We start from the raw sequence: 23184 nt of genomic DNA, 5'->3' as shown, positions 1-23184 counted from the left end.
TCATTATTAATATTTTATATACGATTTTATACAGAGTGTACTAATTAATTACATATATATTACATTCTTTTATTATTTTTAATTCTGTTATTTTAAAATTTAATTGTTAATTAACGTTCCACTCTAATTATTTTATTTATGGTAATTTTTATCCAAAATATTACTTCTCCTGCTGATTTTTGATAATCCCTCAGGAAAGATTCAAGACTCAAGGTTAGTGGAATTATATTTTTAATTTAATCGACAAGTCCTGATATAGAGACTAATAACTTCTCATCAACTGCCTGAATATCTGATAATGCAAAACATACTTCCTTTCGGAAGACCAGTTTCGACCTTTATTGAAACTTTCATTAGTTCAATATCTCATGAAATGACCTAACAAGAAAAATCCCACTCTCTTAATAGCTCAGACAAAAACATAAAAATCTTTATCGTATGGCTTAATTTATCGTAGGCAAAGCTGAGAGATTTGTCTACGCAGTAGCAGACAACTAATGAAAATCTATCAATATGAACATGAACACTCCAAAGAAACAGAACTTCGAAAACTACATTCTGAAATCATACAAAGATGGGAAAATTATGTAGTTTTCATATATTATTTATATATAAATTATAAAAGGGTGTATTGTTATATCTTTAAAATACTTTGGATTAAATGGAAGACAGGAAGCCATTAACTTATTTTAACTTAAATTATAATTATGAATAAATTATATTATTAATTTTATTTTATTCTTAAGTATAAGAACAAAGTATCCTGACATTTTGTGACTACTAAGGTATTTGTAATAGAAGATGATGATTTCATAATTTCGTATGGCTAGCTATAATACACTGCGCAAGGAAGCGGGCTTTGCATAAACAATATACTAAGGAACTGATGTGAAGTTAATAGGCTCCATATATACACGTCGCTTGATCATGAATATACTTATGTGTGTGTGTATATAATTAAATCAAGAATTTACTTTCTTTTCTATTATAAAAATTGAGTATACCTCCCCTCTACACAGTTAGCGTAGTGACGTTTCTTCCGAAAATGATACAGATAATCTTACTAAATATTTGCTTATTTTTTATTGTTTGTCTATTACATTCTCAGTGCAGAAATAGAGAATTTTGAATATCTTATGGTTTTCCTGACCAAATTCTTGACCCTTGTGAAAAGTGCATATTTTTGAAACTGCACCAATTGGTCAGTATATCTCATTTCTTGTATGTTGATCATGCACGTTAGGGTTTTAATATTATTAATAATAAACACGAAATTTATTTCCAACTCACAACGCAAGCTTAGTCTAATTCCCTCCAATATTCTGTCGCAAAGTAGATGTGCTGCAATCTACAGCTGTACATGTTTCAATAATGTTTATACATCAAAATAAATATGAAAAAAGAGGAAAAATTACGGTAAAAGTTATTTATTGTGGAATTTTCGCTTAAATATTATAGATTGATAACTTCAGTACAGGGTTATAGAACGGAAATCAAACAATAACATACATTTCAGGAAAGTGCAACCTTAGTATCTAATGTAAGACAACTAAAACGGTCAATAATTTTGTAACACACACGCGCGAATATCGAAATTTAAAATAAAATGCTGTTTTACCAAGACCACTAACACAGCATCGCCTATTTTAACAGTTCCTTTTTCATTCTCATTTAAATGAAAATGTTTCTCAAATTCTTTTTATTCCTTCTTCAACTTTATGTTTTTTTTCTGGCTCTTTATTCTAAATATACGTTTAATAAACACTCTTTATAACAACAACAACAAAAAAGTCTTGTTTAGGCTCTCTCTGGCGTCGGAAAACCAACTGAGTCATAAAATATCACGAATTTATAATTCATTGGGCGAATAACCAAATTACTTGAGGTGTACATTTGACAATCAAAGATATCCCAGTCTAAAAGAAAGATAAAGGAAATTTCTCTCTCTTTCCATGTTATTTATTTATTTTTTGATACTTTATTTTAATATTTAAACTATGTTTTAATACGTAACTGAAAAGTCACTTTTGCTTACTGCTCCCTCTCGTGTCGAAAAATGAAATGCATTTCAAAACGTATCATGAATGACAAATCTTTTGGGAATGAAAATAAAACTAATTGCGAAAGAAATTTGACATTCGAAGATATTCTAGTAAAAAGTATTGCAAAATTTGGTAGTCATAAGAAATCAAAGGTTTCAATTTCTACAGTGGACAAACAAACATTGTGCCTTACTTATAATTACATACAAATAGACGAGAGGAATAAAAACCACGAAAATCCACATTTAAAATAACTCGTTTAGTGATTAGACACAACCATATATATAAACATTAGTCCATAGGATTAAAATAAATAATATATTTATTTAGCTACTAATATTCTGGTTCGCAGTTCGCAATAACACAAGCAGACATATTTTAGATTTGTCTTCCACCTGAGAAAGATTTTTACACAATCCGAAAACTCTATTCTAGAGAGCAAACATGGGGTTTTTCTAAGCTACTTCAGACCTGCAATAAACGGTGAGGTGATCGTATGCGTTGCACCACATTCCCAGAAGACAAACTTCCAGCTTTGTTACCACTCATAGAATGACTTCTAAAATGCCAAGAAAACCGTACTGCCAGCCTAAAGAAAACAGTCATTGGTTTTGTGGACAAATGTGCACAAGAATCAAGCATGGCATGCAAATTCCAGAGATCAGATGAACAGTGACTTCAAAGAGTAGTATTCGCATCCTTAAAGAAGCATCAAGGAGTTCCCATAAAAATAACCAAAGAGCACGTAAGTGCTATTGAGATGAAAGAACTGTTCTGTATTGGAAGTGCTAACGGAACCTCCAGCCAGAAATAAATTTATTACAATAAGAATTCATCTTCACAGTTCTCCAACTTAATTTCAGTTCCGACAAGAGAGTTGAGCGATACATTAAATGGAGTAACTTTGTAAATTTTGCTTTACAAGGTTACTTTTAAACGGAAATTGTGTGTGTCCGTGACTGCGATGCATAGATAGACAGACAGATAAATGATCAATGCAAAGCAATTGCTGTATAGTTTTATGCAATGAACATTTTTGTGCTTGATTATCATACAATATTAAATGAAGGAAAACGTTTTAGTTTTAACAAGAGTATTATGATGGTCTGAAACGTTCTCAGGTTCGACCATAGATGGCAACACTATCGGCAAGATTTTTCTTTTTCTAAGTTAGTATGCCTGTCATAAGTATCCATGGGAAATTTGAAGTCATTCTATCAAGTAGTTTGTTTTAAAGCTGTCGGAAGCAAAAGTGTTATAAAATTCTTTTTAAAAGAAGATTTAACGCCAAATGAAATTCATTCGAAGTTCAAAAACGTTTATGGACACTCTTCTCCTTCGTTTTCGACAATTAAGAAATGGGCTGCCGAGTTTAAACGTGGCCGTATCAGCCTTGAAGATGATCCACGTGAAGGACGCCCAAAAAGTGTAACAACACCAGAAATCATTGATTAAGTGCACGGTATGGTATTGGATGACTGACGAGTCAAAGTGCGTGAAATTGCTGAAACTATAGGCATTTCAAAAGAACTTGTAGGATATATTTTGCATGAAGAACTGCATAAGAAAGTTTCATTATTATAATTGTTATATATTCTTGTTCTATGTATGTAGTGATTTCTTAGAAGTTTATCTGCTTTCTAAAATAAGGAATCTTATTTTAGAAAGGTTGAAGACTTATAGCCATCAACGTTGAAATTTTTCAAATTCTCAATTATAAAAATTATGCATTTTTGTGTGCGTGTGTGTTCAAGAAAGTGTGTGCATGCTACCTCCGCTAATGGCTATCTCCTACTTATTTATAAAGAACTATATAGTTAAAAGAAAATTATGTAACAAACGGTCAAATACCAAAATAAAGGAAATATCAACCAAAGAGTTATCAGTAAAATGATAAACACAAAACATGTTCATTTATTACAAAATATATTTTATTTAGGAAGTCCATTACATTAGCAAACACAATAAAGCCTCCAAACTTCACTACCAATAAAATATAAAAAAAGAATAAACATGGTATATAATTCTCATGTATTAAGGTTAAAATGTTATTATAAAATGACAAATATTAATTACTGAGATAAGAGCTAACAGGCTTCACTTCGGCGAAGTAAAATTATTCAAATTAAGTGGATATCGAATCCTACATTATTTCTTAGCCGAATAAGAAAGTCAAAGATAGGAAATCTATCTAAGAGTTTCATTCGGCATGAAACTCTTAGATAGATTTCTACCGGAAAAACTACGAACGTTCGGCGAGTCAAAGCGTAAGCCAACACCTGGTAGTACAATGCTAGGGCAACTCGTAGAAAGGTGGAGCAAGTGCCGATCACTGTCCTTAGTATTTTCCCATAATGTAAAATAAAACATAACTCCTAGGAGATGTATATTATGAGAGAAGGTGACCTTCTCTCATAATGTATAACAGCATACATCTCCTAGGAGTTGTGTTTTATTTTACATTATGGGAAAATATTAAAGACAGTGATCGAACTTGCTCCACCTTCACTACGAGTTTCCCTATCATTGGACTACCAGGTGTTGGCTTGCGCTTGGACTTGCTGAGCTTTTATAATTTCTATATTCGCCATGAAACTCTTAGATATCCTATCTTTGACTTTCTCATTCGGCTAAGAAATAATGTGGGATTCGATATCCACTTAATTTAAATAATCACAAATATTAAGATTATGATTGCCATATATAACTGAGTGACCTCTGGTAGCAAATGTTGTAAGTATGGATGTCATCTGTAACTATGGAAACAAAACCATGTATCAAGAGTTCAGTATCTGCATCCTTTCACATAGTGCTTGACGTTCTTCCCTTTACAGTTGCTAATCCAGGCATACCTAAGAAGTAAAAATAGGAAGTAAGACCAAATGGTCAAACTACTTAAACATGAAAAAGAATAAACAGTAAAATAATGAAATTATGTCCAAATCGACTAAGTCTGTGAAGCTAGTATATTATTCTTTCGAACTGCTTTTATTCTCTGAATGGTATATATTAAATTTATCAAAATGCAGCATCTTGGATTTAGAACATCAACAAAGGATTATGGCGATTAAATGCTATCATTGGGTCAAAGAGCTTAAGCCGAATTATTCAGAGAAAAACAAAGTATGCATAGTTATGACTAAATACGCTGATCCGGTGTATTAAGATAGAGTCTCCTTACTGATGTTAATCCATTTTTTCTCAGAAATGAAAATAATACTGAGTTCCCTCAGTATTCTATTACTTCTATATTTGCTCTTAAAAACAGTGGAAAGTGTGTTGAATCTCCTGTATTCATCAATAAAAATTCTAAGCCTCACTTAAATATGAACGTTATCACTCACCATGCGGAAAACCCATGCCGGCCGTAAATTTTCTTTGCGCATTTCATATCGTCATCAATATTGTCATTGCGAAGATCTGCAGAACAATAAAATGGTAGTAAAATATTTTAAAATATCACTGATTTCAAACATAACCCTTAATCAAAAATATTTGATGTGAACGAACTTTTTTTGTGAACATATCACACAAACATTATAGAAATCATTCAACCAACATAATGGCAGTGATGACATGTTCGCGAATAGCAGGTTGGAAAGTTTTATTATGAAAAATTCCAATTGAATAATTTTACTTAATGTATTTTTCATGTGAATATGTAAAATGGCTTTTATTATAGGCCTAGAATAGTTAATATAGGAGAACAAGAGAGCCTGATAGTAATAGGAGAAAGAAAAGCATTATGAAAGATAGAATGAGTATGAGTAAAAAAGGCCTGATCTTTTTTAATCATCATTTAGCGAAAAGTTATTACTTTTCCTTTTTCACCAGTCTCATATAGTGGAACAACAACCAAACTACAAACCAGCGATGAGATAGACTCCTCTGCTTGGGATTGCTCTTCCAGTCATCGCTGCAGTGACCGTAAGGTCACAGTGAATTAAGAGGATGGAACCATTTAAAAAATCTCTCGTTGTAAAAACAAACAGACTTTTATCTCGCTCTGGTGAATATTGCATACTGTGGGAGGTCTCAATCAATCACCAAATTTCTGGTATCTCCAAGAATGTTTCTTTCTAAATACAAAAATCTAAGTGAACAATAAAATATCCATATTCCGATATTGTAAAACATTTGTTTGTCATATTGCTGGTTTTCAAATCCATATTTTCCTAACTTTCCATAAATGGTATATATCTCATTAATTACAAAAATCCAAATTCTCCTCCCATTGCTGACAGCTGGGAGTACTGAAAAAGAAAAAAGAAAGAAAACTGCTCTGTTGGTTACAGGAAAATTCATCGAAAAGGGAATTCATCGAAAGACAATTCATCGAAAAGGAAATTCATCTAATGAACAATTCATCGAAAAACAATTCACCGAAATTTTTAAATTTTCGATAATGTTATGGTAAAAGTAATCCATTTAGAACAAAAACTGAACCATGCAGACAGCTTCTTGTAAACAACTTCTACTAAGTCTTTTAAGGCAGAGAGTTTTTGTAATACAGTACAGAATTTGGACACATTATTTCTTTGTTGCCCCGAATATAGCTGAACTGAAAACTGGAAGGGTTCGACATTTTCTTGTAAAAGTTTCAAATAGCGAATCTGAGTAAAATTCATCCCATAATTGCTGTATTGAAGTCGCATATTACTACTAGCAACAATAGTAATAATGAAGTCCGCATAGTTCAGTCGGTAAAAACGAAGCCGTTTAGTTAGAAAGACCTGAGTAGTTGGATCCCATTTACGCATAATTTTTATCAGTCCTGTTCTGATAAAGGTAAGTTAGCAGGCATAATATAGATACGGCTGGGCTTTTCTTCCGGAAACAGGCAAATCAGTCCCATGAACAGACATGAAACAGTTATCGGACAAGAAAGACTATAAGAACCATATTGTTCTATAATTTTTCCCCTATGAAAGTAGCATTGTAATCTCCTTATTCATGGTTCAGGTTTTGTTCTAAATGGATCAATTTTCTCATAACATTTCGAAACTTTCAAAATTTCGGTGAACTGTTTTTTCGATGAATTGCATTTGCGATGAATTGCCTTTTCGATGAATTGTCTTTCGATGAATTGCCTTTTCGATGAACTCTTCGGATACCGTTCTGTTGCAAGTAATGTAATTGCCAACAATTTTTCCATTGTTGGGCAGCTGTAGAATGCATGTTCTACTCTTTCCAACCGGTAGCAGATGTCACAGATTGGATCTCCCATATTAAAGTACCTCTGTTTGAAGGCATTTACTGGATGGCGACATTTTTAATTTTCCAATCAAGATCTCTCCTGTTGAGATATCCTTGGAACTTTACTTAGGTCACTAAACAAAATGTTATTGTCAGTATTCAGCTGTGGAAGTTCGTGGAGAAAAAAGGTTAAAGATCTCCTTTTACCAGATTTCGCTGTAGTTAATGGAAAGAATGTCAATGCCTGATTGCTGTAGGTCTTAGACTTAAGCAGAGAATGCTGCAGTATTGAGGAGCAATCACAGCTTTTTGACCATCATAATCATTTAATTCCAAATAGCTGGATATGAAATCATTAGTACCGGAAAAGGTCCAATATTTTATGTATTTTCGAAGCTGTATTTGCTTAAATAGTATTCTTACTTCATTTTTAACTTCACAATAAAATAAGAATAATAAACCGTCATTACAAATAAGGATAAAAAGGTTATTTGAAGAAACAAATTCAGGAGAGTTAAATAAAATTTAATTATAATATATTCACACACCTTTTCCATTACAGAAACACAATATTTGGTTTTTTAACGATACTTGTGACATAATGATTAGAAATATATATACACGTTAGCACAAGAATAATGTTTAATTTGCCAAATATTTCGGTCTGAATATTAGAGACCATCTTCAGTGAAATATTTGGCAAATTAAACTTTATTCTTGTGCTAACGTCTATATATATTTCTAATCACAAACACAATAACTTATTGATACATAATGAGTTTTTCATTAATACATTAGAATTCCGGAGGGTAACAGATGGCAATGCTGTAGCCAATGAAGTTTTAACTGAGGCTCGGCTATTGCTTTTACCTAGGCATGATCATTAGATCAGAGCGTATAGCTCAATAACACCCCATCCATACATTTTTTTCCGCAGATAACGAGGAATATGAAAAGCATTCTTGTCTCACCCATCTAGCCGAAAAAAATTTCAATTTCAATTAAAACATAATGAAAAATGGTTTTATGTAAACCAGTAACAAATTTGATTCATCTGAAAATTGGCTTTTTTCTTTTATTTATATTTATATGTAAGCAGCATACGAAAAGAAAAAGAAAGAAAAAAAAAACAGTTAAAGCAACATAATCTTTACAAGGTGCGTCTGTGAACAATACGCGCACGCGCACACACACACACACACACACACACACACACACACACACACACACACACACAATATAATCTGTTTTTTTTTGTTTGTTTGTTTCATGTACTGATAATATACTACTAATACAAAGTAATTTTAGATTTATAACTGTGTGGACATCTTTAACTGCTTAATGTTAAATATTAAGTCTAATTGTAATTCATTTCTTCCCCCTTCCCCTTATTTGGTTGTATTAGGTTTAGGTTTAGTGGTGCGTGGGGAGTATAAAAGAAAACAGAAGCTATGCTTTAGTATTCAAAAGTATGTGCTTTAATTTATTAAACTGCACTTTAAAAAAAAATACAAAAATCCAGCAGGTGCCACTTACCAGTACACTTCACATTGCAGTCATTGTGAGGGCCTGGGGGTGAACACCAATATCGGTCATTAATCTGGAAAAAAAATTACAAGATAAAATACTTACACACCCTGTTGAGTAAATCCTGTATATTGTAATGGAGAGTAAATTACATAATCTCTCATAATCTTTGATTAAGGAGCAGCAAATTAATCGCACTAGATTAATCAATGTGGTGTCTTCAGATCAGACTGAAGAAAGGATTCAAGAACACCACCGATGTCTTGAATTTAACAGAGACTCAAAGTGAATTCCTATATGTAGTTGACAACTAGTTGACCCGTTCCAAAAGTATTTGTTTTGTTTTGTTTCTACAAAAATTTTTTACAAGAATATAATGAAGGATAACCTTCATTATGTTCTCATCCTAAGTATGTTCATTTTATTTCGAAATTTCAATTCTATTCTTTCAGCCATGTGGCTGGTGAGGGTAGCTTTATGCCACCATACTAGGGAAATGAGTATGAGCAAGGTGGTTTCCCGTTGCCTTCCTTGCCGTAAGTATATTTATGGCCGTAGCCGTGTGTGCTCACAGGACTGGTTTGCCTGTTTTGAGGCATGAAAAATCCTAGTTACCTGGTGGAAAAACCCTCCAGAGACCGGGTAACTCACCTTTAGTCGAAAGAAACTAGATAACGGTTCCTTACGTCACTGACAGGAATCGAATCCAGGTCTTTCTGACCAAAGGGGTTTCGTCTATACTGACTGAGCTACGGAGGCTCCTCATTTCGAAATGATATTTGTTATTTCGATAAATGTCCTCTGATGCGTGTTTATTTCTCAAAGGGAGTAGGCTAAGGTCGTTTAGCCTTAATCCATGTTCCGATTCCTTTCCTAAGCCATTAATCAATCTCATGGCTGTGACTACCTTTAGGCATTATAGACACGTAAACACAAGAATATTTTAATATTTTCCAATATTTCAGTCGGAAACTAACAGCCTATCTTCAGTGGCTACATAGGAATAGTTTTGAACAAGGTGGAATACCAACAATTGATCATTCAAAAGTAGAACGGGCCGCGTGATGTTACATTGCTAAGCATTAAAGAGAGGGAAAATTTCATCAGAGTGATGACTAAATTACAGGTATGAATTCACAATTTCATATAATACTTTTGAAAGTATCGACACCCCAGAATGCATTTTGGACATGAGTACAGAATACTTCGCTTCCTCGTAATGTCGAAACCTTAACAATCGTGGTATTGTTTAAAAGAGTGTGAGTTATTCGGTTGATTTTTCTGAGGTCTGAAGTGAAAAACCCTAGTGTCCAGGAGTGAGGGAAGCACACACATATATATATATACACACACATATATATATATATATATATATACAGGGTGTTCGGGATAAATTTGACAGTTTCGTAAGGAAAAAGAAAATCTTCTTTGTATCTATTAAATTTAATGAATTGACAAAAAACATTACAGGCAGAGTTAATTACAATACTATCAACAAGATTTACTCAAAATAACCACCATTAGCATCGATCACAGCTTCAATTATGCTTCGGAACTCGAACAAGCTGATGCTACAGTCTCCCTGGGAAGGGCCGCAAAAACTGTTTTAATTTTATCCATTAACCGGGCTTTTGTATTACTGGAAGTGCGATTGGTGTCTTTTTCAACTGCGCCCCATACAAAATAATCCATGGGGTTAAGGTCTGGGGAGTTTGGAGGCCAAACATTTGGACTGGTGAAGTCGTAGAAATTTTCAGACAACCATTTTTGACTTTTCCCAGAGGTGTGGCAAGGGGCCGAATCCTGCTGCCATACATACGGCCTACCATTGCCTACCCTTGTTATCCAGGGCTTGACTACAGTTAGCAACTCCACGAACAAAGCCCGAATTCCAATGTCAGGGTTCTTCAACACCTGTTCCTGCAGATTTGCGAGGAATTCTGCTGTACGAACGCAATCAGATCGTCTGCTAGGGATCTTTCTTCTTGCTACATCTTCGTAGTCACCATTGCAAGTCTCTAGTTCATGCCTGATTGTTTTTACTGTATTCAGGGAGCATTGGGCAGCAGTCGTAATATCCTTATTTTGATGGCGGGCACGAATCATCATGATACAAGTTATTCTCTTCCATGATTCAGGTGGGTTCCAGCTATCCATCCTTTCTGACATCTTGTATGTGAATGAAGAAGGGTCCAAACTTTTAAATGAAGAGAAGTGTGTGTTAATACATGTAACTCACGGAAAAATATAATTAATTATAAATATGTCAAATTTATCCCGAACACCCTGTATATATATATATACAGAGTAATCAAAATTTTAAGTATCCCTATTTATGGCTTTGGGAAGCGCCAACTAGTGATCCAAATGCAGCGAAATTTTGCAGAATACATTGTGCGTCATGCGGAAGCAATATCCGAGAAACCAAAAAGCCCCAAAATTTACCAGTAGAAGACGCTGTATTTTTTTGTGTGTGTGAGAAGGAAGAAAGCGATACAAGTATAAATAACATAGTTTTATTTACTGCCATTATGCATTCACGGGCTGCACTGATCAAGGTGCTGACCCTCTTGACATGCCACAAATTGCATCCATTGCACAGTGGATTCAAAGGCAGAACGCAGCTGGTCGGAACGGATGTTGCGCACGTGCTGCATTATGTTATCCTTCGGCGCTAGCAAGTTATCATGATGATCCCAATGTCTTTAAGAAATCCCTAGATCCAGAAGTCACAGGGGGTCAGATCACTTGAACGAGACGGCATGCAGTGGGAAACGCACTTCTGATCACTCTGGATTCCGTTAAATTTCTCGAAGAACCTCCTGTTCGGTTCGACGATGTATGCATGAACAAGCGCTGCTGTAGCTGTGGCACAACAAAATTGTTTATCATATCGCGATACATCTCGGCAGTAACTGAGCAGGTCATAGCACCGGTCTGACGAATGACCTCAAAGAAAAATGGTCCAGTGATGAATGAAGCTGCAATCTCGCACCTAGATGAATGCAAAGAATTTGATGGATTGCATGCATGTTTTCTGTAGCCCCTACTCGGCAATTGTGGGTGTCCATGGTTTGTTCAGGTGAAAGTGAGCCTCATCTCTCAACAAAATCATTCACGACTACGCAACGTTCAACTCCATTTGAGCAGGAAATGTTAAAGCGAATCTCAATCCACTTTCAAAGTCATACTGACGCAACTCCTATTTCAGGGTTATCTTGAATGGGTAGAAATGCAGATATTTTGTGTAGTATTTTCCAATAAAAGTTGTGTAAGGCAGAAAATGCATCCTTGATAGAGTACGTGCACTGCAGGAACTATTGATGTTATTGATCGCCTGCTTTCCACAACGGCAATAAAAACTTCATTCACTTGTTGTAAACTGATTAGTTTGCGACCTGTGATAGACGTCACTCCTAACGGTCTCGTTTATTCAAAACGAATAAATATTCGTCGCAGGGCAGACGGAGATAGTGAACCTTGTCGACATTTGTTCAGGCGACGAAATTCACGAAATGCAGCAACAGCATTGCAATGTTTAGGTAGTACAGCTTCACGAGCAAAGCACGTTGGGGAAAGGTTAGTGCCATCACTGTTGACGTTATTAACAATCAGAATGAAAGAAATATCCACCTTTTTGAACCTTCTAGGCACTTGCCGAGTTGCGTGGTACGCTTATTCTATACATAAGGTGTTTACAACTCCCCTAGTGGTGAATTTTCGAAATGTGTTTTCTCTCTCTTTCTCTCTCTCTCTCTCTCTCTCTCTCTCTCAGGTATTGCTTCCATTTGACTCACAATGTATTCCTGTAAAGTGTCGCAGCATTTGGATCACTGGAATGACGTGTTCTTCGAGGCTAAAATCTCTACTTTCCAGAGAGAAAGTAGAGTTTCTTAATATACTTAATTTTCTTTATCTGCAAATTTCATTTTTAGATAAAGAAAAAATCCCATAAACCTACAGGTAACAGTGAAGAATAAATACCTGAAACAATCCGTGGTCCCGGCTTCCATCTCCGTTTCGACGCGAAAGGGCCCTTGAATTGAAATTACTTTCGTGCTTTACCAGACAAACAACTGAAAATAAAAAATAAATGAAAAAATTGCTCTATTTAGGAATTTACCAAATTCAAAGAATTTGAAGTTGTTAAAGCTAAGTTTTTAATTCTTAAACATAAACATTAATACATGGACTGTATATGGTTAAATGAAAAAGACATAAATAAAACTAAAAGATTAATTGTTTTCCAGGTTTCGAAAAGTTACAGTAGTTCTGAATAATCATTGAATTATTTGATGTTTGCAGTTTTTATAACTGAAGTGAGTTAGGAAAAATGCGAAAAATAAAAACAATCTGAAAGCAACCACAGAATCACACACAACAATTATGATAAGATATAGATAAGAAGTTACTTGGAAACGTTAAAGAAATATACTTACAATCAGGGATCAGGGACCTTTTGAAGCCAGACGATGCGAACGTTTTAGCCAACTGACATGGAGAAAACTTTTTTCCCGATACCAGAATGGAAAGTCCCAAAAGACACAACACAACGTACTTGGGAGACATAATATGATGTTCTTAATTTACTACAGTGGAAGGTGCAATGTTACTCCTCTCGCCTTTCTACTGACTGACCTCCGTGTCTACATCGATATATAAATACCGCCTGAATGTGCAATTTTTGTCTCCACTCGCAACTTGACAGTTGATGACACACCAACCAGGAAGAAAGATGGAAAAAACCCGACAGAGTTGAATCGACAGTCGCGCAACTCCAATTTCAGGCTTAAAAATACAACTGTGTAAACACAAGCATCAGATGTCTTAATAAAGTGAAAGAAAACATTAATATTGATATTCTCGTTCCTTTTTAAACGGAAACACGGATTGTCTGATCGGAAGATTCTCCTGACAATTTCTATAAAGATGGGAAAATCCTAATTGAAATAATGCACTTATCTCGTGCAATACTAGGCCAATCCTTGAGAAGGTACCACGTTCGAGTATTAATAATTGAGTGTAAAACCTGATTTGATGTTATAAACGGGTCCTGAAGTTTTGCTTGAGAAGACGAGTTAATTTATCCAACGTTTATTAATTTCTCTCTCTCTCTCTTTCTCTCTCTCTTTAAACTGATGTTTGTCTTTTTGGGTAATATCTTTGTCTTGATTAATTATCTAGTTCGAAATATATTTTGCCTTTATTGTCTTTAAAAGTGATTCATCATTCACAAACATTACAGTTAGCAAACCATAGTAAAAACCTTAGGACGTTTCCTGCATGGTTTTAATTGGAAAAATATCGTCCAGGTGCAGGGATACCATTACTAAATAACCCTGCTTGTGATTTAGTAAAAACCTAGAGAAAACAATTTAGACAATAATGTCAATGGGTCTTTTACATACAAACTATGAATACTTCTTTTGAGCGATGGATTAAAATTGTCCAATATGAATCTTAGCCAGTATAAGTGTAAGATTTTTTAGGATGTGTCATTATCAGTAAGAGAGCCCAAATATGCTTATTGATCATGTCCAACATTTGTTATTTTTATTTTTTTCCCGAACTTTGCACTGAAATCTGTGTTACTTACTATGGTCCAACATGTAGGACCAGAACACGACTAAGTCCCAAACGATATTCTTTGCTATCCAATTCCAAACCTTAGGATTCGAGAAGTCATTCTCTGGTGTGTAGCCATGTTACTAGAGTGCCCTGCAACAGTGGCGCACCCAGGGGGGGGGGGCTAGGGGCCCAGGAACCCCCCAAAGAAAAGGAAAAAACACTAGAAAAATTTCCAAAAATCTTTTCCTAATTAAAATTCACTTTTTTTATTTATGTTGTGTGCTACTTATGAATTAGCGATCACTGCAGATGCTCAGTTATAGGTCGTATGCGATGTGTAGTGTGTATTCGCAAAACGTCTATCAACTCGGCTCCCCCCCCAAAGGTTAAATCCTGAGCGCTCGGCCCCCTCCAAGATTAAATTCTGAGTGCGCCACTGCCCTGCAATACACTCAAAGAGAGGATCTTGAAATCAGCACGAGAGTCCAGAACTTCATAAGTCCATATAACTATGCTGACACCTGAAGTAGCTAGAAAATATTCCAAGTTTGATCTCTTCAGCCAGGATACAGATATTCAACCTCGGTCGCGGTATTAAGATTAATATAATAAAAGTTTATAACTTTTCATAGATTAGATTCCTATAAAAAAGAAATTGTCAATACTTAAATTGGTTAATGTCTATTCAGTGGTTTTATGATGGGAACCAATTACATTTTAAAGCAGTTAGAGTACTGTCACTTTAAGCTATTCTATCACTATGCATTTTTCTACAACTAAAAACGAATCTCCATTCAAATGTAATTGGTCAAATGAACCAACTATACAGCACCTAGGCGTCTACAACCAACATTACAACATTACAACCACTGAAAATGTCCTTGTAAAAGGAACAACATACGACAAACCTTTTTGCTCAGGAGATTATTAGTGTTCAATCAACTGGAGAGCTGATAGAGTTGTGGAATATGTTTTTGGGACATTCACATTTACAAAGACAATCACGCCTTTTCCTTTAGAGAAAACTGTCTGAACTCTGTGTGGGATATTCCACTGTATACTCGGGTGAGTAAGCAACTTTGTAAACCGCTCAAAAGAATGAAGAAAAGGGCCTGGCTTTCCATTAAAACGGAACCACCTCTTTCTGAATCATCTTATGTTTCAAACGCCACCTCAGACGAAACAACAGACGTATGATGCTACTCCTGAATGCATTCTGGAAATACCGATCGGAGAAATTAGCCACAAATTATGCACTCTTTACCGAGACTCTTCACAACGCTGGAAAAGAAGACGCCCAACACGCTTTGACTGAATTATCGCAAAACTTCTGTTTTCAAACAAAATATAATAAGAGCAGTGCAATTGACAAATGCTCTCATTTTCTGCAGGACTGAGTAGGAATAAGAACCTTCGATCTCGTAATACAAAATCGGAAATGGAAATTCATCAAAACTCTACTGCAGAATACTTGAAAAGCCGCCAATAACACGAACTGCCATTACAAAAGCATTTGAGAAATAGCTACACTTCAAAGAAACCAAATAAAATCCCGTGAACCCAAATTCCAGCCTTTGTTTTCTGAAGCTTTTTGAAATAGTGCCTAGTAAAATTCTAAACCGAAATTTAACTCAAAAACGTTAATTCGCTATGCGGACAACGTGTACCAATAGCAAATTCTTCGTCTTGCTTTAAGCTTTAGCTTGTTGCGTCTACAGTACCTCGGTGCATTCCTTATTTTTTCGAGTATTTTCCCATTTACATTAAATTTACATCTGACTGGTTCTTTTGCAGTTGCCAGTGTTTTGGATTTCTCTGTGGATATTTGCATCCGAAGAAAGTCTACAAACCGAGAGAGTGCTACTGTGTACGGGGCAGGCGACGCGTCTACTCGAAGACCACATATAGTAGGTGAGAAATCAGCAATGTGATCAGCCAAGGACGTGAAACACGTAGCCCCCCCCCAACATAAAATCATTATACCGACCTGGCAAATTGCAATGAAAATTTAAAAAGACTGAAATGGAGTATTTTAGGTTTATCAGAGACACATTGGTGAGGAGATGGATTCATGTATTTACCAGAAGGAAGACTATACTTCTCAGAAAGAAAAGATAACATACACAGAGAAGGAGTGGCATTAATAATTGAGAACAAACTTACACACTCAGTAATTGAAATAAAACTAGTATCTCCTAGAATAATCACAGCCAAACTTCAAGCAAAAGATAAAGATCAAACAATTAAAATAATCCAAATATAAGCACCAGACAGTAACCATTCAGAGGAAGAAATATAAAATTTCTATGAAGAACTACAACAGGAAATAGATAATTCCGAAAATGGAGAACTCATGAGAGTGATGGGAGATTTTAACGCTAAAATAGGACAGTTCACAGCCCACGAAAAAGATGTGATGGAGAAATTTGGACATGGAGAACTTAACGACAGAGGAGAACAATTACTCCACTTCTGTAAAGCAAACGATCTAATGGTTGCAAACACATTGATCTATCAAAGCCCTAATAATAAATATACATGGAGATCCCCAGGTGATAATATAAAGAACTGCATAGACTATATCATCATAAACAAAAAATGGAAAAGATCAGTAAATAATGTACGAACATTAAGACACTTTGATTTCGACACTGACCACGAAATATTAACTGCCAAAGTGAACATAAAATCCATCAGGAAAAACAATATCAGAAAAGAAGAAAACATCACCTTATCAAAACTAAAAGATAGCTCAAGCAGAAGTCGATATTTAGAACAGATGTGCTCGAATTTAAAACCCTCTATCTTCCAGAACAGCGGAAAATACTGGGAAGAAGGAAAAGAAACAGTGTTATAAATTTCAAAAGACACCCTAGTACCAAACCCAAAATATACAAATCGTGGATAACCCAATAAATCGCAGCTACAATAGATGAGAAAGGAGAGGCCAAGATACTTGTAAACCAACAAAACAATGAAGAGAATAGCAAAAATATAGAGAAATAAAAAATAAAGTTCATAACCTATGCAAAAAGCCAACGAAAAATGGTTAGAAGATAAAGCTAAGAAATGTCAAGAAGCATACCAACAAAACACCCTAAAAGTTTTCCATGACACTATAAGAGAAATTACGAAAGAATTCTCAGCAAAAGGAATAACAATGATAAATAACAACAAGATGATTGAAACCGGGAATATTGAAGATATAAGAAAAATCTGGTCAAACTATTTTAAGACTATCTTTTACCAAGGAAACAAAACTACAATGCCAACAATAGAAGAAAATAAAGACAACCCAAAAATTTTACAAGACGAAGTTAGATACGCAACAAAACAGATGAAAAATAATAAAGCACCAGGCATTGATACTATCCCTACTGAACTGTGGTCATATGGAAGCAGCACATCAATAGAATATTTAACAACCCTGGTCAATAAAATACCACAAACAGGAGAGATCCCAGATGAGACAAAGAGACTGCAGAAATTACAGACCAATAAATGTACTCTCCCACAACTATAAAATAGTCGTAAGAATTATACAAAATAGATTAAAAAACAGTGAAGAACTAATAGGCATAGAACAAGCTGGTTTCCCGAGGAAACTATTCAATACTAGACCAGCTTTTCACATTGCACTAACTAGCAGAGCTCAGCTGGAAAGACCATAAAGAACCATACAGCATATGATTGTTTTGTGGACTTTAACAAGCTTTTGATAGCATCAACAGAGAAATCTTAGATTTCTACTAGAAAAAGTAATAGACAAATATATAATACAGTCTCTGATAAAATATTAATCTAAAGCAAATGCAATAATTAAAAAGGACACACTAACAAAAGAATCCATGGAGATCCAAAATGGAGTGATGCAAGGATGCCCATTATCCCCATGTCTATTCAACATATATTTAGACGAAGTTGTAATGATAATATCAATTTGATAAATGATATCAAATATGCGGATGATCTCTTCCTTATTACAAGAATCCCAAACGAACTACAAAGGTTGATAAACAAGCTAAACGAAACCTGTAAAACATGTGACATGACAATAAATATACAAAAGAGAAAATTGATGAAAATAAGGAGGAACAGGACTACCATCTCAGCCACCCTAAAGAGAACAAATAGAACAAGTAGACAACTTCATATACCTTGGATCAAAACTAACAGAAACAATAGATGAACTCAAAACAATCAAACATAGAATAGACCACCATGGGAAAATTACAGAAAATCTGGAAAACAAACAAGATATCTAAGCAAGCCAAAATCAAATTGTATGAATCAATAATTATACCAAAAGTCATCTATGGAGCAGACAGTTAACCACACTACAGGCCAGGACGTATATATACGGCGAGTTTATCATGAATGCAAAGTACATATTAAAATTGTAATCCCATTGATATTACATTGAAATATATGATTGATACGAAGCGTATGAGGATGCTATTTGATCCATAATGGCCGGTAAGGTGGCTAAGAAAAGAGAGGAGAAAAAATTGCTGGCATTTGAAATGAAATGCGTAAGAAAAATAAATAGAAAAAGTTGGACAGAAAAGAAAACAAACAGCACAGTCAGACAAAAATTATTGTATAAAAAGACAATAATAGAAAAAATTAGAAAACAACAACTGAGATGGTTTGGCCACACTGTATGCATGGACGCAGACAGACTTCCTAACGTCCTAATCAATGCTTTTCCAACTGAAAAAAGAAGACCCGGAAAACCAAGAATTACCTGGCTGAAATTAATAAAGAACATCTCCGGATGCAGAACATATAAGGAACTTTTACGAACAGCAAGGAATAGAGAAGACTGGAAGATCCTGCTCAAGAGAAGACTCAACCCATCTTAGACGGAAGAGAAGAAAAAGAAGACAAAAATTGCAACTTAAAACTGCTGCCTGTCTCTTGAAATTTAAATAATTGTTTTTGAAAATCATCTTCATCTTCTGCAAGTAATGCTACGTCATCTGTATATCCAACCAAATTTGAACTTTCTTTTTTAATTTTTATTTCATTTAATTTCTCTTTCTTAAATTCTGTTATTACTTCGCTTATGATTATGCTAAATAAACATGGATTTAAAGAAACACCTTATCCGATCTCTTTCCTTAGAGGTATTGTTGTGTATTTGTGTTCTGACATCACACATTCACTTGCAGCTGTATATTTCTTGATGATAGTACTTGAGGACATCCTCTAATCTGACTCTGTTCGAAAGCATTCTCCAAGTGAATGAAACACATAAATATTGGTTTATTTGCGTTATTTGCTTTATAAAAAAAAATAAACATCAATATACGATCATCCCTTATGGAATACTTGTTGTCCGTCACTGTAATTTATTCTTGACTCTAATTCTTCTTTGGTAACTCTTGCACATATTTTTAGGGTGGTGCATAAGTTTATTCCTCGATGGTTTTTGGGTCTTATTTATAAGTCATATCTTGTTATTTATATTTGGCTAAATTAGTTTTACCTTATAAACGTTTATTAAATGTAGTTTTTAGGTATAGTATTGCACTTTTATTTCCTCACTGTTCCAGATATTGTATTTTTCAGTTTGTTTCTGTTCCAGTGCTTCTTTAACGCTTATTTCCAATTTTTCCAATGCGAATCTATACGTTTCTTCATTTCTGATAATATTTCTTTGAAATCGTTCTTTTAGTCGATTTTGTTAAAGTATTCTTATACTGTCTTCTCGTAATAATTGAACCTTCAATTTATTGAGATGCATTTCTTTATTTTGCTTTTTTGATTTATTAAGTTGAAATCTAAATTTTCCCATCCGTAATCCATGGTCACTTCCATTGACTGCAGATGTTAGAACTCTTATTTAAAATTTTGGTTCTGATTTTTACTGTTCGCTTTGCTATTACATAAACTATGGTAGGCGTTTGTCCTCTGTTATTTCTCCACGTTATTTTGTATTGACAGTGCCTTTTCCATTGTTGTTTCCTAGTCAGATCCGTCTGTACAGTCCAGCTGCATCTTATATTGTTTCTACGAGCGTTTAATGTTTACATCACATAGTCGGTTTGCTATCAATAATTGATCGCCCCTTTGATATGGCCGTAATACTTAGGGTGTCCCTTCTGGTTGTTTACACTACCGGAATACATCGACCGTTCCCTGTCTCACTGTACTGATATAGCAAGTAGAACTAAGACAATAGATTTTTGTGCAGGACCTAATCCATAATTCAATCCTTGATTTTTTATTTCAATTCAAGAATCATATAAAATAAAAATGTAACTCTTTTAATAATTTTAATTTTAATATAGATGAAAAGTTTAATTTTGAAATTTTAGAAATTTTATTAATATCATTATACACCTTATATATATATATATATATTAGTACTTTTTATATATGGGTGATGATACCATACTCTTGGAGGGTAATGAATGGCAATGCTTTAGCCATTGAAATTCTAACTGAGGGTCAGTTATTGCTGTTACCCTCCTGCCATGATCAGAGCTTTAATGGCGCAATAACACCTTATCCTTACACTGTCCTCTACAGATAACGGGGAAGATGAAAAGCATTCTCGCTTCGCCCCTTTAAGCCAGTCTTTATAAGGACTGTAAGGACTTTATATATGAACCATGAGATGCGGTGATTAATACCTTTGGAGAGTAATGGATGCAATGCTGTAGCCAATGACGTTTTAACTGAGGCACGGCTATTGCTGTTACCCTCCTGCCATGATTAGAGCTTTAATAGCTCAATAACACCTTATCCCTACACTGTCCTCTACAGATAACGGGGAAGATGAAAAGCATTCTTGCTTTGCCCCTTTAAGCCAGTCCTTATAAGGACTTTATATATATATATATATATAAAGTACTAATTTATTTGTGGATGTTGAAATTTATAGAGGTAAGCGTTCTTGATTTTGTGAAAAAATATCAAGGTAAGACTTTGATTTCATATTCTACAAAATTTCTGCTGGGAAGTCTTTAGACCTGCGGGATTTCTAATAGCGCTCATACGCTATTAGAAATACGTTATTAGAAATCGATATGAACGTGCCTGATCTAGATGTAATCACCGATTTGCTCGCTCGATAAAGAGCCAGCTCTTATGCTTGTTAATAAACTCCAAAAAAAGTGCAGGCTAACATGGCCTACTAGTATTGTCGATTCCGACATCATTATCGAGTCATTCGACAAAGGGTGGCTGAAATAAAAGTGAAATTTTAATAAAAGTGAGTGTCACTCGACACTCACTTTTATTAAAAAACTTCTCAAGAAAATTGAACTGGAGTGGCCCAGCTACTTAAACCTGTGTTCTTCACCCGACGTCGACGTTGAGGAAAATGATGACTCTCCTCAAATGGAGGAAAAACTCAATCTAGTTGTCTCTACCTCTCACCTTTCTGATCAAGGAGAAATCCATGCTCGTAAGAAGAGAAAAACTCTCGCTGCTGAGCCAACAAATGATGTTGGTATGGATGAGGACGCTACCATATCAGATTCCTCTGCCTTCCCCAATGAAAAGGTGCCACGGATTATCCTAAGGGAAAAGCAGAGATGGACAACACCAAAAACCATCATGGCTAATTTACAAATAAGTTATAGATATGCTAAAAATGTAGACGAGGGCATAAAAATCCAGCCCGCCACGGTGGCTGATTATAGAAATCTTACAAAGGAGCTGGACGCAAGAGGAACACAATATCACACATTTTCACTTGCCACCGAAAAAAATCTGAAAGTGGTCCTACGAGGAGTCTCCGAGGATATTGACACGAATGAAATAGTTACTGACCTCAACTTACAGAATCTACCTCCCATAAAGTTCGCTAGAATGTTTAGATCAAATAAGACACCTGTGCCTTTAGTCTTAGTAGAAATTAATAATATTTACAAAGACATATACAATCTGAAATCAATTTCTGGACTCAAAATCACCCCAGAACCACTGAGAAAGAAAGCATCTTCTGGGCAGTGCCAGATGCCAAACATTTGGCCATACCCAGAAGCTATGCAAAGCTCTGTTCTGATGCCTAAAATGTGGCGAGAATCACCACACAAACACCTGCGCCAAGCCAAAATCCACCCCGCTAAGTGCGCTAATTGTGGAGTCCTCACACTGCTAATTATAGAGGGTATATACATAACCCCAAAAACAGATGGAACGATCCAAATCTTCAATCTACCTCGTCATCTAGTGCGAGAGTTCCTGAAGCTCAGGCTCTCAGTCCTCCAAGAGTGAGATCATGACAACAGGTGCTCGCCCATCATTAACTGAGCCCCTTAGGAAAATGAATCTTCAACATCAAGCGAGAACATATGCTGATGTGGTCCGCTCCAAATAGATAGTACAAACCCAGAACCTGAATAATCCATATTGAAATCTATCAGCTATTTTCACCTCTTTTGAAAACATGCTGCAGGATTTCAGCAACTAAAGTCCATCACTAACTGTTACAAAAAGATTCTTACAGCAAACCCAATCCATATTATCTGCACTCTCTGATAAATAGGAAAAAATCGCCCCAAATCCTCTTAGGATTATTGCTTGGAATGCCAACGGTATCAAAACTAAACTGTTAGAAATCCAGGAATTCAATAATAGATACAACCCAGATATATTTCTAATCAATGAAACTCACCTGAGGACTGCTGACACTCTAAAAATCAGAGGGTATCAGATTTACAGAAACGACAGACTTGGGTATGGAGGTGGAGGTACAGCCACCAATTATCAAAAACTATATCAGTCATCAATCAATAACCAACCGTACAACCAGCAACCTCGAAATCACAGGAATTAATGTCCTCACAAACTCAATTCGAAACCTTAAAATTTTTTCTGCTTATAACCCTCCATT

The 23184-nt window shown here is 35.0% G+C and overlaps 1 protein-coding gene across 1 annotated transcript in view; it reads right to left on the bottom strand.

Annotated features, from left to right (window-relative positions):
* Positions 1-4645: 4645 nt before the first annotated feature.
* Positions 4646-23184, bottom strand: part of LOC150107006 (lysozyme-like) — a 24252-nt gene continuing 5713 nt past the window's right edge. Inside the window, exons 2-5 of the mRNA XM_090393538.1 lie at positions 12750-12841; positions 8775-8838; positions 5387-5462; positions 4646-4894 (exon numbers count right to left, since the gene is read on the bottom strand). Coding sequence (XP_090249664.1) covers positions 4828-4894; positions 5387-5462; positions 8775-8838; positions 12750-12841 — 299 coding nt within the window. The 3' untranslated portion in view covers positions 4646-4827. The remainder of the gene's footprint in view (positions 4895-5386; positions 5463-8774; positions 8839-12749; positions 12842-23184) is intronic.

Source organism: Typopeltis vanoorti, chromosome 5, assembly GCF_054136105.1.
Source record: "Typopeltis vanoorti isolate ZY-2024b chromosome 5, IOZ_Tvanoo_1.0, whole genome shotgun sequence".
Classification (NCBI taxonomy): Eukaryota; Metazoa; Arthropoda; class Arachnida; order Uropygi; family Thelyphonidae; genus Typopeltis; species Typopeltis vanoorti.
This window is presented reverse-complemented; position numbering and strand designations above follow the sequence as displayed.